At 41.2% G+C, this 17,710-nt stretch overlaps 1 protein-coding gene across 3 annotated transcripts in view; it reads right to left on the bottom strand.

Moving 5' to 3' along the window:
- The window catches only part of scube3 (signal peptide, CUB domain, EGF-like 3), an 80,327-nt gene that overhangs the window by 3,705 nt on the left and 58,912 nt on the right, over positions 1-17,710 (bottom strand). For 2 of the 3 annotated variants that reach the window (XM_046869958.1, XM_046869959.1), the window contains 11 exons: positions 16,675-16,791; positions 15,359-15,481; positions 8,802-8,918; positions 3,902-4,024; positions 3,248-3,364; positions 2,855-2,941; positions 2,005-2,121; positions 1,659-1,817; positions 1,026-1,229; positions 478-639; positions 38-205 (listed from right to left, as the gene is read on the bottom strand). In XM_046869958.1, coding sequence (XP_046725914.1) covers positions 38-205; positions 478-639; positions 1,026-1,229; positions 1,659-1,817; positions 2,005-2,121; positions 2,855-2,941; positions 3,248-3,364; positions 3,902-4,024; positions 8,802-8,918; positions 15,359-15,481; positions 16,675-16,791 — 1,494 coding nt within the window. The remainder of the gene's footprint in view (positions 1-37; positions 206-477; positions 640-1,025; positions 1,230-1,658; positions 1,818-2,004; positions 2,122-2,854; positions 2,942-3,247; positions 3,365-3,901; positions 4,025-8,801; positions 8,919-15,358; positions 15,482-16,674; positions 16,792-17,710) is intronic. The other variant, XM_046869960.1, reaches the window with a different exon arrangement.

The raw sequence follows: 17,710 nt of genomic DNA, 5'->3' as shown, positions 1-17,710 counted from the left end.
TGGTGTAGCTGTAAACATGCAACAAACCAAGGCTGACCTTTGACCTCGCAGTCGTAAAAAGAGCTGGATCCCTCTCTCTTTGTGTCGAGGCCGCCTCCACAAGGAAAGCAGAGGGTCCTGCCATGGTCAGGCTGGTATGTGCCTCGAGAGCACGGCTGGCACGGTTTAAAGCCATCGCTGGAGTAATATCCTGGTGCACACTGACCTTCAATCACAACAGCACAAGGTCACACAAGATTAACTTTATTTTTATATTCTATTTACATGGTCGTGAAAAGCATTTCGCTCCGTATGCATGTGTGTGAGGCACAAAATTCAATTTCTTTAAATGCAAAATAGTTAAACTGGTGGTCATAATCTGTGAAATTTCTATTCAACGTTTTGGATGACTTGTGCAGATGAATCCTGAACGTCAGTAATGAAGGCGAGTGAACGGCATCAGATCAACCGATCTGCTGATCGGTTGACCATGCTTACCCGAGCAGGAAGTGATGTTTCGGCCACCCGGCGAGCCATGGCGGTCTCCTCCAGGGCAAAGGTCACAGGCCAGTTGACCCTCACGCTCCTGGAAGGTTCCAGGAGGACACTGCGCACAGCGCTCCGTCTCGCCGTGATAATAAGAACCAGGCAAACATCTGACTGAGAGAGCAGCCAGGAGGGGGAGACAGTGAGACTATGACATCATCGATATGATAAGATATGAAGGTTTTTTTGGTTTCTGTTTTAAATGCACAGCTTCTGAAGCAGATTCCATACAGCTTCACTGTCTCCCCGGTGTAACTACTCAGTGTGTGTGTATAGATTTGACCTCAGACAGCTTTGAGGTCAAATCTATACACAGATGCAGAGCGACTTTTTGTCCAGTGCATCTTTGGAAACATTGTATACAGACACACACACACACTGAGTTGCCAGGTTAGTAGAAACACCTACCTTGGGAATATATTGCAGTCTATTAGTCCTCTGCATTTTATTTTTACCAGACAGAGTGATTTTCTAATCCAGCTTCAGGTGGATGCTCTTACCACATCGGCCGCTGTCCCTCTCTCTCCCTGGGCCACAGTGTTCCTGTTTGTCAGCAGATTGTGTGACCTTCTGAGCGACCTCGTACTCCAGACCTGCCACTCGGATCAGGAACCTCTCCTGGTTGATGGACTTCTTCAGAGCTTTGATAGAAGACTTCATCTTCTGCTCCATTTGTTTCCTCACACAGCTCAGGTCACAGCTGCCTACATGAGCAGAACCAGAGCAGAACAGAGAAACGCTGAATCAACACACAATACATTTTGATAGTAAAGATTTCAGCACTGGTGGCCTAAAGAAGTTTTAAAAATAGATAATTCCTGTCTTGAGCAGTAGATGTCGCTATCACGCTAAAGCAAGTCAATTCTTGACCACCTTCTCTTGTCTCTTCAGTAAGCTAATGGGTTCATTTGAACTTTGAGTAAACATGCTGGCAGCAAAGACATTAATATATAGAGAGCAGTTTTAGACATTTTCTTAGACATTTATGCCACAGCATTCATGAATTCTGAGATCTAAATGGCAAAACAAAGGCTCAATTTAATCCATTATAGTACATTTAGCAATAATTTCTACAGTGAGCATTAAATTCACTAATATGGAAAGAGTCTCCGATATGAATTGTCCACACTTACCGGTAGTGTCTCCAGGTTTTATCTCTGCCTCCAGTTCCAGAGTGATGCGTGTGACCTCTTTATTGGATGGGTTACGTGTTTGGCGACCTTTGGTCTTCTTGGACGACTCGCACTTCAGATTAACGAAGGTGACTTGGCAGTTGTTGCAGAGCTGACCACCTGCACGCCACACACTCGTTACACACTGATACTAAATGAAGGCAACATACTAAGCAACAATTAATAAGCCGTTGTCTGTGAAACGCGAGTATCGCGCATATTACTTTTACATGATACATATTTATAGTGATTATATTATAGTATATTATAGTGAAAATATCCGAATTTATGACCTATGCCTTTTCACCTGGCCCAATCTGCTTGCCTCCGTCTTCTGCTCGTCCCCTGAGCTTGGGGTGCAGATGGCATTTGGCGTTCTTGATTCGGAACGAGGCCGTCTGCTTCACTGGAGAAGCCAAAGTCTCTACAGACAAACCAAAGCAGCGTTGGGATTTCCAATCTCATTCATCATTATCAAACATCCAATCATGCTCTTCACATCCAATCACATCCAAACATCTGATTCATCGCATGCAATAATGTATAGCTCTAAAAAACATCCAATCACGTTCTATATATCCAAAAATCTGATTAGGTTCATCATTATCCAGCATCCTACCAAAAACATTCAAATCCACATATTGCTCTAACTGTGTATTTATATAACCATCCTTCTCCTATTCAGTACAGACACCCATTCATTCATAAATACAACCAGGTTCCATCAATTAGTCTATCAAACTCATTCATTGATTCATCCAAACAAGTTCCATCCATCCATCCATCCATCCATCCATCCATCCATCCAAATCATCCATCCATCCATCCATCCATCCAAATTATCCATCCATCCAAATTATCCATCCATCCATCCAAATCATCCCATCCATCCATCCATCCATCCATCCATCCAAATCATCCAATTATCCCATCCATCTATCCATCCATCCATCCATCTATCCATCCAATTATCCCATCCATCCATCCATCCATCCAAATCATCCAATTATCCCATCCATCCATCCACCCACCCACTAGACTAGATGGACCATCTATCCATTTATCCATTATTTTTAATTCAGTCAGACTGTATCCAGTTCATCCACCCCTCCATCTGGATTAGCTTCTGCTGTACTGTTGTATTATATTGCTCTTACCTATGCAGCTCTGGCTGCTACTGGAGTTCAGTCTACTTTGGCTTTTTCCTCGTACACCACAGCTGACTGTGTAACTGTTGTCTGACTCTAAAGAGAGGACGTGTTAGAGGCACCACATCTCAGTGACTGCAAAACTATAAAGTTTTGACACCCGTAGCAGGCAATGCTAATCAAAATCAGATCATTTCAGCTGTTAGTCTACAGAGTGGAAGTCAGTTTGTACCTCTGCTTGAAAACAGATTTGAACGGCGTATTGTGAGGTAAGAAATGTCATCTGAATTTCTCTCTGGGGTAAGTAAAGTGATCTGTCTATCTATTTGTGTATCAAAATTGTAAATCAAGATTTAAAGAACATTTCATGCACAGTTATAAATGGGTTCCTTCAGCATGTACCTGCCAGATAGTGTGCTTTGGATGCACAGGTCAGAGAACAACTTTCCTTTTTGCCCGTCTTGCTGCAGGAGAGCGTTGCTTTTGGCGCCACCAGGCTGGACGGACACTTCACGACCTCTGTGTCAACAAATACTTTACTTAAGTCTATTGACAAACAAGAAACCATCATTTTACAAGCATCTAACTAGGCGAGGGGGGTTCAGTAATGATGGAAGGCCTTTATTTATTCTGCTTGCCTAAGGTAACTTTAGGTAAATATTCAGAATTTTACTTCAAGGATGCTTTATATAGTGTCTAAATAAGGTATCCTTGTATTTAAATAAAGTTGGAATTGTGGCCATTTTCAGTGATGGCTTGGAGCATCTACAGAGCTCTTTATCTACTCAAACCAGGGCATAAATATAAATATACCCACACTACACTACATGACTTGACTTCAAACATGCCAAATTGGTGCTTTTAAAATAAATAGTGTTGCCATCTGGTAGTTACAGCTGGTAGTAAAATATATGAGCAGTTTCTGAAGTCAGAAAATATAATGTCATTTACTTGTTTAACTTTTGCACACAAGAGAACCCACGACAACATGCAAACGTCCACTGTGTTTGTGTAATGTGTATTGGCCTGTAGGGGTCAGTGTTGTTGTGCACCTACCGATACAGTCCTTTTTGTTCCAGTGCAGTTTGTATCCAGGTGGACACGTACACTCATAGCTGCCCAGCGTGTTCGAACAGCCATACTTACATCCTCCACGGTTTATACTGCACTCATCGATGTCTGAAAATCAAACGACAATAAGGGTTTGGGAAGTTCAGCAACTCTGCATCGGCCTCAATGAAGGGAAGGTTAAAAAAAAAAAAAAAACCTAAAAAAACAACGTAGAGGAAAAAAACTTTCTGTTTTTACATTGAACTGTTCCTTCTGTGTTGGATTTGAGCCCTCGAGCAGAAGGTTGTGAATTGCTGGGGTTAAAGTTCCAGTGGTGCCGAACAGGCTGACCCCTACTTACTTTCATATGTGAGAGGGGCAGTAATTGCACGCGAAGAGAAAACAAAACACTCTGTACCAATAAAACGGCAAATATATTCTGGAGTTTTCCTACAACACACACTCAGAGCATGTAAGTGAACACTTTTCCCCATCAGGACTTGCGTTCCTTGTAAACATTAAAAGTCTTGTTGATCTGAAACACATTTTAGAGTAGGAACAATGCTAAAACCACGTAGCATCAACCAGGCCGGGCTTTTGCAAGTTTAGAAAGGATTGCACGATTTGTGTGAAGTACACAGCTGTCAGAACGCAAACTATCCTCTTTTATTTCTCCTTAACGGTATGAGTATAGGTTCTGAGTGTATACATAGGAGCTGTTAAAATCCTCCGTTTCTAAAATCCAGCTGTGAACACAGACTCAATCATCATTTTAGTCAAATTCTCCTTTTTATTATCGACAATTTAAATGAAATAAAAGATATGCAAACGATATGCAAACTTGAGGACCTCGAAAATCCAGGTCAAGACAGAACAGGACTCACAAGGACCAGTAAGAACACTATCGTATGGGAGTATTTAGCTCAGGCATTGCTGGCCCAGTAATGGATCTTTGAATGAAGCGATCTTTGTCATTTATAAACAAATCCACCAAAGTTGTCCAGGAGCGTCTTTGTGTTACAATGATTGATCATACATTTACTTGACTTGTTAATGACCAAAACACACACGGAATTGTTTCATTTGACATGTGTTTACTGCTTGTTTAGGGTTTTATTCCAGCTAATGTGAAGAATGAAAAGAAAAAAAAGATTTGTGTAGGAAATCACTCACTTGTGTTTACGGATCGTTATATAGTGCACAGGAGATGTTTTCACAACGCAAATCAAAAGATTACTCATATAGATTTAACGACACTATTTGAGGAAGCTCATTGGATAATTAAGGGTTTCTTCGTCCATTAAAACGGCTCAGTGTTGACGATGTAAATTGAGCAACCAAACAGCTCAAAAAAATACATATGGAATGGAGTTTGATATCAGCATCATTCGATAACAAGTTTTCCTCCTTGGCTTGATTGGATTTTTACGAAAATCAGGCTAAAGGTTTGTGCGCATTAACTGGCTTGCATTTGCTCATCTGTGCCTCTAAGCACGTTTTTTTCCCCCCTTCAAAAAGGAAAAAGTAAAACCACAATCACTCTCTAAAACACAGCAAACCAGATGGGAGCTGAATAGAAAACAAAGAGAGAAAGAGACGGCGAGAGCTGAGTTTGACCAAGTGGTTTTGAAGTAGAGGCAGACCGAGAAGGAGACATAAAGAGTCTTTAGGCATATCAAAGGCTTTGCTCTTAGTTAAAGCCAGAGAGGAACAGAATAGCAATGAATCTGAATCGCGTTCATGAATGAAGCCCTCGCTTACTAGGCTGCTCTGGTTCCCTTTTTCTTTTGGGCCATTTTCCCTCTTCTCCCTCTCACCCAAGATTTGAGCCGTCTCCAGACTAGAACCTTTGACTTTGCGTTTCCTCTTTCGGCTGTCTGCATTCAAGGCCCTCATTAATCTCAGTGGACAGAGGAGCAGAAAGGAGGGGAGAAGAAGAGAAAATAAGAACGCTTGTTTGATTGACACCTTCATTGACCTTTTGTGTCAACAATTGTTCGTGCCCCTGAGACCCCCGGAACATGCCTCTTAGGCAGAACTGATTCAAGCGGACGGGGAACGGGGTGTTTACGGGGATCGCTTATTCTTTTCCTGTATTTAGTTAACATTAATTACACGGAGCCTGACACAGATTGAGTGGCTAAATGATGTAATATTGTGACATCTAGATGTAGCGAGTTGTCTAAATTACGCTTACGAAGTTTCACCTGCTGTGTGGAGAAAAATAACACTGCACAAAGAAGACATTGGGAATAGGAATCCTATTTAATCGATTAAATATCAGCCTCTAAAGGCTTTTAAATGTGGTCCAAGATCAGTTCACTCATACCAGAATGTAACATTCAATCAGGTTTGATTTCGATTCGGCCAAAATTCTACAATTACAATGAAATGATCTGATTGTTTTTAAAGGCATCTTACTTTTTTCTTCTCTATTTTGTTTCTTAGGCTTATCTTATTCCATCGAGCCCATCCATTCCAGTCTAATCCAATCCTAATCCTTTAAATCCACCCAATTCCAACTCAGTCCAAGCAAAAAGCTGAGCTATTGTGGTTTCACAGCGTGGCTTTCTGCCAGCCTTAGTATTACAAATCACAACATTTTTCACTTAGTTATTGCACTGGGGGCAGCAGTAGCTCAGTGGTTGGTGCTGTATTGAATCAGTGGTTAAGGTTAATAATCTCAAACCCCCAGCGCTGCCACTCTTTGGCTCTTTAGCAATACAAAAATCTGAAAGAAACACCTTTACAGTTTCTTCATATGTGACAATAAATGCTCTCGTTAGTACAGAACCTACTCTGATGAGGCTTTCTTTAACAGCAGAACACATTCAAAGTCTTAAACACTAACAATTCTTTCAACAAGCATCCAGAACTTGCTTCTTGGTGCAAACTTGCATTCCGAAGATTCAGCATCCGTTTTACAACCGAACAGCTTCCTATAGGAAAGCAGCACCCATTCCTCTAGTGTTCTCCAATGCTAGCTCTTATCTAAAGGCTTGTCAAGTGTGGACAGAAAAGCAGAAAGGCTCATTCATCACAACAGGGGTCTCTTAACACCTTAACAATGCCTGGGCAGCCATGTCTCCATGCCAGGCCGCCTCCCTGCCTTCCTGTACCCGCTCTCTAACTGATTCGCCTGAAATTAGAGACTGGCACCATCGAAGAACTCTTAATCCACCCATAAACACGTGTTTCTATCATGACGCCTCCATCAGCGCCTCGCCTCTCCTTCCTCTGAACCACAGGAACACATTCCTTCCCCTCAAGAGTTACATCACCCTGCAAGACTGCGGTGAGGTGGTTACTTCCGAATGGCACGAACAGGCGGATTTCAGAATATAGTCCCCTCAAAAAATACCGAAATGGCAGAATAGAAGTCGGAAGTAATCAGAATTCAGATGAGACACAAATGTTTACCAGTGTGGAAAAAGAAAGGATCTTCTCATGTTCCAAAGTATATGAGCTCATCGTTTGAGCACGGTTTGAATTAGTGTCATTGCTTGGACCTTCACTGGCGCTTCTAGAAAGGGCTCGCTGATCTTTATTGATGATGTAACTCACGATGGCGGTTGCAAAATGACTTCATAAGTCGACAGATTGATTCTGCCCGCCAAGTTACAGAGAACTGCATTGAAGAAATAGAAAGAAAACTCTCCCTTTATTCTTCTGAAGAGGATCGTAAAGGGAGAGTAAGTTTGTAGGCCCAGTCAACACCTTGTCATGGTCATGTTCCTCAAACCATTCCTAAGCAATTTCCTACAGTGTGGCAGGATGCATCATAAACCACTTCCATTATGGAATATAGTTGCCATGAAGAGGTGCAACAATGTATAGGAAGATGGTACATGCCAAAGTAACATCCCAGTAGAACAGCACTTAAAGAATCTCTCTGACTTCGCTAGCTTGCCTTACAAAGTTTTTCAGAACTTACTGGATGATTCTTGGGGCTTAAAATTGTTTATTATAAACCAAGTCATAGTATTTACTTTATCACTTTAGTACTTATTTACTTTTATAACCTATTTTTCTCTGTAAAGCTGCTTTGGGAGAAGATCCATTGTTAAAAGTGCTATACAAATAAAACGGAATTGAACCGCTAAGTAATTACTTCATCCCCACAGCCCTTAAAGTGCAACCTTGAAGCATTTTTTGGCTTACCATGTCTTAAATAATAGTGTGCACTGGGAGCTTTATGTTCTTTTGCCTTAACCCTTTGTATCATGGGAGTCGTGCTGCAGCCCTGAACGTACGCGAAAAAAAGATATAAAAACATTTGCATAACAATAACTACATAGTTCTTACATTTCGTCCCAAATTAAGGGGAACGGTCTTAAAACTGCTCTTAAATTACCGGTCGTGATGTGGCATCACTGAGATTAAAACTCGCATCCACTAATCTAGCAAACTCTTAGTCTGTTGCTTCACTCGGAATCCTTCCACAATTTATTCGGATCACTCTGAAACACTTTTTCTGATATCCTGCCACACCCTAGGTGTAGGATCAGCAAGTTTTGCACTGCAGGAATGTCTTTGCCCTCAAGCCTTCGCACTCTGCAACAAGTCTACATTATCTGTCGAGATCGCATGACATGGACCTGAACAGCTCTCAAATGTCGAAATATACAGTATTAGTACTGCTACTAGGTGTGCATTTCCTTATCCTTCTTTTATCACACTCAGATTCAGATTAGACCTGGATGTTCAAATCAAGTCATCGCAAGAACAAACCCTCCAGCCACCCACATGCATTCTGCTCAATTGGGTCAGGAGTGTTAGAGAAGGAAAACAGAACTTGGATGAGGTGGGTGGGATTGGACCGATTGGGACAGGAATGGGCTGAGATTGGATCGATTTGACGGAGCGATATTATACCTCACTAAAAAAGGAATGTAATGTGTGTTACCTCCGCAGTGAGCGACTCCATACAGGACGTAGCCTTTGTGGCATTGACACTCGAAACTTCCTGGAGAGTTGACACAGTTGTGGTCACATGCACGGTCGAACGAGCACTCATCTATGTCTGTTGTGAGAAACAAAAAGATAGAGATGCATCATTAAAAAAAGAATAAATAATGTAACAAAACGTCATTTATTCAGGTCAGGTTTTAACCCTTACGCTAAGATTTTTATTGCTAGTTTTCTAACCCATTTCATTTATTCATGAATAAAATGTAATATGAAAATACATTTTTAAATAATCATATGAATCATATTAAACCAAAATTTTTTTTTACACAATAGCTTACAGGTTAATTTCATTATAATAACTGTATCACAGCTCACATACTCTCTACACTCCAGACATTTCTTAGCTAATCCAAAAGAGTGACTTGTCCTTTTTTCATTGAGACATATGGAAAAGATTACCATCACCTGCTTGAAAAACGAATGTGCAAAACGTAAAATGATCGGCGGGAAACTGTCTAGACTTCGGTGAGTCAATCAGTGCTTTCTCTTAAACGTGCATTGTAACATACTAATGTAAGAAATCCACGTCTTTATACCTTTCACTGACAAGACGTGGGAGTGTTGCCTGGCAATGGGAGAGTGGCGTCGGAGTATAGATGCTCTGATACTTTAATGAACAATTCAATATATTCTTTAAAAATGTTTGTCGAGTTGGGAGTCTGAAATAATTCTTTTCCATCCTTTAGCTTGGTACTTCTCAGCAAAATCGGACATTTTCCTTTTTTTTTTTATATTAATCCATAGTTAGTTTACGAGAGCAGGGGTCTGGACCCCAGTATCAGCTACTTGAGGGTCATATGGTTTAATTGACAAAATATAGAAACTTTCTGTGATACATCTGTTACCTCGAATGCCAAGATAAGGATTGTTCTGTTTGTTTTGAAACACTGTCCACTGTGTAACAAAAAAATTAATATAAAAATCTTGTTTTTGTCAAGGCTACAGGGAGTCACAGCAGGGGGGTGGGGGGGTTGCCAACCCCCGAGTTAGACAATTCAATATCAATCCAATATCATGGGTATTACAGTTACCATCGCTAGCATTTATAGGCAAAATTGGTATTCTCCAATAATATAGATAACTCTTTTTATGGGTCTAGTTGTGTTTCATTATGTGGGACATGGCAGTTGAATGAAGCTGATTATAGACTGAAAAGTTACTAGGCAATAAATTAAGCTCGTCTCGTTTGGAGAAAAAAAAATTATCGAAATTACGCAAACTCAGGGTTCACAACCCAACAAACCCAACCTGTACCACTAGCAAGCAGTTAGCTTAGTTAGCAAACTAGATATGTAGCATTCAGGTACTAATGCATACAAAATCGTAGATGATTTCGAACAATTATACAAAGCTCTTTAGCATTTTGCCATCTAGACCAAACTGCCTGTGTTATATAACACGCTTTTTCCATTTTCCCCCCCCCCAGCCCAGATCTCTCAAGCTTCATCAGAAATGTTATACGAGCTGTTGGCAGATTCATTAAGTGAGCCTGGTCTTTGTTTCCCCCACAGAGACCGGCACATGTTCAGAAAGACAGCAGGGTACCACTGACAGGTTTCCACACCCAGTGGACCCAGCTGCTCGCTTTCTGACCCTCAACATACATCAATCATCCCCGAATACTCCTCCAAAATCCTGTTCAACAGCACGCCAAATATTCGCTTGATTTCAAGGTTTCCAAACCACATTCCATTCCATTCCAGTAAATTTGCTAATTGTGTGGGTCGTGTCTATGCAGCACGGCAATCTCCATAACCCACGAAAAGAACATTTTTTTCAAATCTTTTTACAAAGATCTTGCTTTATTCTGAAGGGCCTCTTGTTTTGGGAAAGGAGAGTGGAAAAATGTATGTGTATGCGGGGTAGGTGGCAGTAGGCCCGAGTACGTGCTAGCTAGCACAGTGATGTTTGGGAAGATAGATACAAGATTTGGCACCAAACTGAGTCAAGCTATAATCAACCAATTTTGAGAAAGAAAGGATTCAACAGAATTTTTTTTTTCATTGTACCGTAGCTGTAAACTGTCAGCTGCTAATCTTAGCCACTGCCTATTTAAAACAATAGCGATCTAAGAAAAAAAGCTAACAACCACTCTATTTACAGAGCAGAGATATGAGCTCTATCAGCCTCTCTTAAAGAATACGAGGGCACTATCAGATAAGCGACGGGTCTGAATGGCTTGCTAAGGACAGTGAGGGGGAGGTTTAGGAATGTGTCCAGATCCTCAGTAAGGTGGCGAAGGACAAGCCTCATCCTGATTGATTGCAGCTGAGGGCTGATGATGGCCAGGAGACCAGGGGGACGGTCAACACCAGATAAAACAAAAATTCTGTTTACATGTTCCACCCGGAGCATTTAGAGAGCATTCAGTGTGCTGAAAAGCCGTCTCTGTTTAGGCTGAGGCATTCACCTTGCTCTCAGAGGATTAGCAAAAGGTCAAGTGTGTAACACAGAGTTCAGGTAGCTCTACTGAAGGAAAAAGTGACCTTTCTACAAGTACTTGACGAACACTTTTCTCCTTTTCTTCCGGTATGAATCTTGGATTAAGGCGGTGTTAATCCAAGCAAGTTAGTGGGGTACATTAGCAGAACTCAATATATTCATTGGCTGCTGACTATTTGATTAATTTGAGCTCATGGAAATTTCACAAGAGACCTTAGCATCCTGAAGTTCTACTCTGGACCCCTTTGTAATAGATTTCACACAGGCAAGCCTTTAAACACGGTTACTAACAAGAACCAATGATTATTTCAGACAGTAACAGACCCTTATTATTTAAATAGTGGCCATCAATTCCTGGAATAGAAAGAAGTTATTTTAATGAAAGGTGTTTGGAACAGTCTAAAGGTTTTTTGCTTGTAACCTTGAATGGTATCAAAAGGTTTCGAGATTAGTTTTGTAACACACCAACAGATGGCAGCACAAGGCTGCACACACAGTCACAGGGAGCACTGACCTTCATAAGTCAGTGAGGCAAAAGACATCGTCCTGTGTATATCGGTAGCTATTCTAACCACATGCGTTACCACTTCTGCATTTCATCACGGGCAGAAAAAAACAGATGCCCCACGACGACCATGCACCCTGTGACCGAGCTCTCCTCAACACGTGAGTTTCTCAAAACAACATGATCTCATGTTGCAGACTTTGCCCTCTCCCCCGAAGATAAAAGCACAAAGGTCGCCATTTTGACACCATTGTGGAGATCCAGTGTAAATCACAGAAGGTGCTTGACACGCTTTGGAAAGAAGACTTCCAGGACATATTCCAGAAGTGTCAGGAACACTGGGAGCAAGGTGACAGTAATACAGGGGGATTAAAGGTGATTGTGTGTAAATGTGAATAGATAAAGTAATTTCTTGTAAACAGAGTGAGTCTCTGGTGGAGGCACCGGAGCAACTTTATTGTGCCTTTGTCCTAAAAATGTCCTGAAGCAATGATGAGCAATGATCTTCCAAATCATTTTACTTTTATTGTGGTTTTCAAACACTTGCAAGAGATTTTTGAATAGTTTACTTTCGGTAGCTTTGTTGACTCTGAAATCCATAGCAGTACTGAGTACAATTAACACCCTCGGCAGTCAGAAGAAACCACAAGGTGATCAGAACTTTGTATTGATTTGCAGTGATGTTTCCATACAAGTGGACAAGAGAATTGCACTCGAAACAATAAAATACTTCCCGCACCAGAACCACCAAGATTTCCTTTTAATTTATTAGCCTTCTGTAGTTTTTACGGGTTCCCCAAATCTTCCAGGGAGCTTTTATTAAGATACCTGATACATATATAGGCCTAATAAAATCAGGCCCAGATGAATTGAATTAGGTGTGTGAAAGCTGGGAAATCCCCAACAGTGCAACAATATAGATGAAAACCCCTGAGCTAAGCGAATTTGTTTGACCTCTCACCTTAGGGTGCACTTAAGAAGCATTGTGTGAGAACAGGATAAAGATAAGAGTTTTTTTTCCCCTGACAGCCCACACCTACCGCTTCCCAATGATAACAACAGCATACAATACTTTGAACACCCCCACTGCTAAGACCCCTCGCCACACAAACTTACTTAGTTTTAAACTCTAGGCATCTTTATTTCTGGGTGGTGGACAAAGTACACAAACCATATACTTGAGATTTAAGTATATACACTGTAAATTATTACTTCAGTAAAAGTAAAAGAGTCCCTTTAAACTTTCACTTGAGAAAAAGTACAAAGGTTTTTGCCTTCAAATGAACTTAAGTATCCAAAGTAGTGATTTATTATAACTATAATGTTCCTGTTATTTTTTAACAAGACTCTTAATCACCTCAGTTTATGTGAAAAGACTCGAATGTGACTCTCAGCACACTGATCTATTAATAGAATGATATTAATGACTCAAACACTGATTGATTTCTATTTTATTTATCATGAACCCAAAACCTTCTTTTCAACTACTTTAAAAAAGAATTGACCAAATCAGGTCACGTGTGTTGTGGTGAGTTCGAGTCTGGAGTTTTTTCATCATTTATTCCTCTCTAAATGTTCTGCTTGATGTTGAACTGATGCTGAACTGTATGTTGGTGATCAGTAGATACACCGAGCATCGATCAGAACACGTGTAAAACAGAGCGTGCGCTCGATCCTGACTCGCTGCTTGTTTCACCAGTTACGTTTTTATCCTCATAAATAAAAAGGAACGACTGATTTCTCAAAATGTTATTAAGTAAGAAAATCGCTCAGACAGATACGCAGAAAAGCTCTTTTTTGGAAACATCTTTCTGGGATAATAGAAAAGTTCTAGAAGATCTGGTAGAAGAACGAAGCCCTATTTCATTTCCAAAACATCCCCCCGTTTCAGTTGAAGGAAAACAGCAGGTCTCAGATGAGCATAGAAAGGTAATATCCAGCAGCTTGTTTTAAGTGCTGACGATGTTCCCACAATCTCATTCGTGGGCCTGTTGGGGAAAGAAAACAACCACAGGTCATGGAGAAAAAGTCTGGGTGGAGCCCAGATGCTTGGTCCAAATGATAGGTCTGATATGAGGAAAAGGATGTCAGGGTTTTGCAGTCACTACTTCTGGCGATCATAAACTCATAGTCACAAATGACTGTAAATAAAGGAAACCGACTGAGACTGCAACTTCTAATGAAACGAAATCTCTTAAATGTTCCACGATGTCACCAAGTTCAAGTCCAAAAGTATATACAAGAAGACAAGAAAGGAAAACAGGAAGAGTTTGCGGCCGCTTTTCTCTAGAGTTTGAACATAGCAGTTAGATGGCTTGGTTTTAAAGAGGAGTGTGTGGTCGGGGTGATTGGCAGCTTGGTTTTAGTCGGGTTCGACTCTGTTCGAGGGCATCAGCGCTAACACATGAATCTCAAACTGACGTGTGCGAATGAATCAAACCCAACAAAAATCCGTGGCACGATATACGGGGAGCATTCCAGGGAAGGCAAATTAGGAAATCGAAAAACAAAGGAAAGAACGTCAGACAGAACGAGTGAAAGGAAACAGAAACAGCTTGGAACTCCACGCCTGAGAATACTGAAGTTCTTGATTACCTCAATATGCTTACTAACGACCACACAAAAAGGACAAAACAGCAGGCAAGACGTGCCCTCTGTTCTGCTCCCTTCTTCTTACTCCTTTTATTTCCATTCGCTCTTCTCACTCTGAAGGCTTTTGCTTTTTTGCTCTTCTGAGGCCGCCAGATGTGTGTGCTGGGGAGGCCGAGAAGATTGCTTGCACTAATTCCCAACACCTGCAGCTCAGCTCAGCTCAGCATGGCCCAGTGTGATCCTCTGTTTGCTCAATGTCCAAGTTCCTGCTCTCCTACCGAGCATTTATTCCAGCACTTTAATGGCACCAAGCCAGGGAAATAGTCTCACTTCGGAAGTACCTCAATCTGTATGTAGGGCAGGAGGAAGGGGGTTAATGGAGGGTCCTGACTACTGGTGTGTGAGGTGAACTGGGTCGTAAGATGCTTTGTAGAGCCACACCTAGGATTGACATCCTGACCTTTTAGCTATGTAGTTCGCAACTGCTACACACCAACATTAAAAAAAGAAAAAAAAAAATGCTATTTAAAAGTGCTATTTAAGTAGTCAACAAAGACATAAATTACATGACAAACCTTTTAGTAAAAATATCATGTTCTGGAGAGATATATACAGTACGTGGCAGCGGGTGTATGGACGAGGGCAGATTCGCGAGTGAAGACCGGAGAATACGCTGGTACGTTTGCCTGCCACGCAAACCTGAGTCAGTTGGATCCATGCTAGCTTTGTTGGTCATTTAGCAAAGCAAGTTCAATGTTTCAAACTTCAATATCCACTGCATACATTACATTTATTGGTGGTCTCGAGGGGATCGAAATTTTTCAAAGGAAAAACAAAGGAGAACACTAGCCAATCATGTGGATTTGTCACCTCAATGTCTCATACTAAAGAGATTCCACATAATTGGAAAACTGGTAAATTCATGGTTGGATTTATGCAACGTGTGTTTCTACCTTGACAGGTCCTCTCATTCGTGAGCAGCTTGTAGCCTTTGCGGCAGCTACACTCGAAGCTTCCCACGGTGTTCCGGCAAATCTGATCGCAGCTGCCGTTACTCGTGCGGCACTCGTCGATGTCTGGAATAGAAATGATTCGAGAGCTTTGGATTGCGAAGGAGAAAATTGAGGGAGTTAAAACGAGAGGAACAAAGACAATAGAAAAAAAAAAAACACTAGATGCATATCAATAAATAGTACTAGAACTTCCAGAAAAAAAGTGAGTGTACATGTTGATTAAACTTTGATTTGGACAAAATGGTGGAATCCATGAGCTGTAAGTGTAATTACAGTTTAAATAAGGATAGATAAATGTAGCATACTGGCAGTTTCTCTCTTGTTTCCACAGTCATCAATCCTTTATCGTCTGTATACTGGACATTTTTATATAAATTTCAGTCTCCCAAATAATAATCCCAATTTTAACCGCTTGAATCTTTTAACCAGTGTATCCAAAAATATCATAACTCCATATTCTGAGCACAATCCTGTAGACATTATATAAACAAAAGCCTTGAGACACATGAGAAAAAAGTGTTTTTTACTGGATTTTAGGGAGATTTGTGTGAGATAGTTTTTAGCCACAAGGGTGTTGGTAAATTCTGCTAGTAATGTAGGTGAGAAGGTGAGGAGGTCTGGGGTGCAGTCAGTCAGTGTTCACATTCCTCCCAAAGGTGTTCAGTAGCTCTAAAGCAGGAGATCGTCCACTCTAGCCCATGTAAAGCATACCTTCATGGAGCTGGCTTTGTGCTATTGTCATGCTGGAACAGGTTTGAAGGTGGAATTTCATGTAACTGCATCCAAGGACATCCGATACAATTGTGTGCCTCCGATATATATAAGAAGAACCACGTATGGCTGGGAAGGGCAGGTGTCGGAAATAGTTTTGGCCGTAACTTGTGGAACATTTCAGAACAGGATGCAGATTTTAATACAAAAGAGGCGCCTGAAAGTTTGTGGTTTGTCTGGAATAAGCCTTCTCGCCAGAAGAGATCGATATGTCACCAGCTCCGTTCTGGTCGCGAATTCGCAAAGATGGCTCTGATTATGAGTGAATCATCCCTCTATACGAGGCGACCATCTCCGGAAGGGACTGTCATCATCTGGACAAAATAAGTCCCATTTTTTCCTCCTGCAGGCACACAAGCTGAGCTCCGACTTTGTTCTACCAGCAATTTCTCTTCTTTTGTTTCAACTTAAAAAAGAACGGCATTAAAAAAAAAGACACGAGATGTGTATGTTGTGTGGGTAACTGTGTGTGTTTAGTGTATTACCTTTGCAGGTCTTACGGTCGGGTTGGAGAGTGAATCCAACCGGACAGCTGCAGCGCACTCCTGTTAGAGCATCGTGACACGTGCTGTCGCATCCTCCATTATTCACCGCACAGGTTTCTGCGCACACACACACAAGTTAGATTTGTCACAAAATATACTGGTGATGACATCATTACCTTAGTCTCCGTAAAGATGAAGAATCAAACCTCACTTGCATGAAATATATCAATATCGACAAATCAATATTGTTGACAAAATTGACAATATTGACTGTGACGTAATGAGTGATTCTGGTGCTATTTTGCTAACACAGGTTGTCATGGCCTACCCTACCCAGGAGTCTTAAAGGATTGTGATCAGTATGGGGTAGTTTACTGTAATGATTGAATAATTTAGCACATCCAGCGACGCAGATAAAAAAGGAGAGAGAGACAAAAGCTAAAATTGGGCTTTGAAACACCAAAAACGCAGAAAAAACACTCACTCTAACACGGAGACAACTAAACTCTGTCAACCGGTGACAAGAGTAGTGGCGTCTCACAATGCGGGAGACGAGAACATCCTGGCAGCATTCTAACGTATCATACAAAATAAAAAAGGCTCAAAAAAATTGAAATATCTGAACAATTTCTTTGTATCGCTATCATCACTGTAGGATCGAGAAAAAAATAGGGTCCAAGCATCGCAACTTGGGGACTACCAGTAGTTTCAGTCTTCCTGTGGGTGTTGTGGTGATGTCACAGGGGAACACTGTTTTTCCAGCGCTATTTTTTAGCATCAGCATCATACAATACAAAATCGAGAGGCAAAAGGATACAGCGCAAACTCTGGACTGACAACGACTACCTGCAAAATGGCATTGACGCTGGAATTAGCATAAAAAGCTGGATTGCTAAGCGTTTTTGAAGCACGCCATGACACCCTTTGACAGAAGCTTTGGCAGCTGGTTAGCTTAAACAGGCAAGTGTACAAAAAAGATTAAAGCACTGCTGCATCGCTTTCTTTACCACCATCACCAAGAGAGTTCAAGTCCCAA

This window comes from Silurus meridionalis, chromosome 16 (assembly GCF_014805685.1).
Source record: "Silurus meridionalis isolate SWU-2019-XX chromosome 16, ASM1480568v1, whole genome shotgun sequence".
Taxonomy (NCBI): Eukaryota; Metazoa; Chordata; class Actinopteri; order Siluriformes; family Siluridae; genus Silurus; species Silurus meridionalis.
The sequence above is the reverse complement of the archived record's forward strand: the minus strand, read 5'-3'. Positions and strand labels throughout refer to the sequence as shown.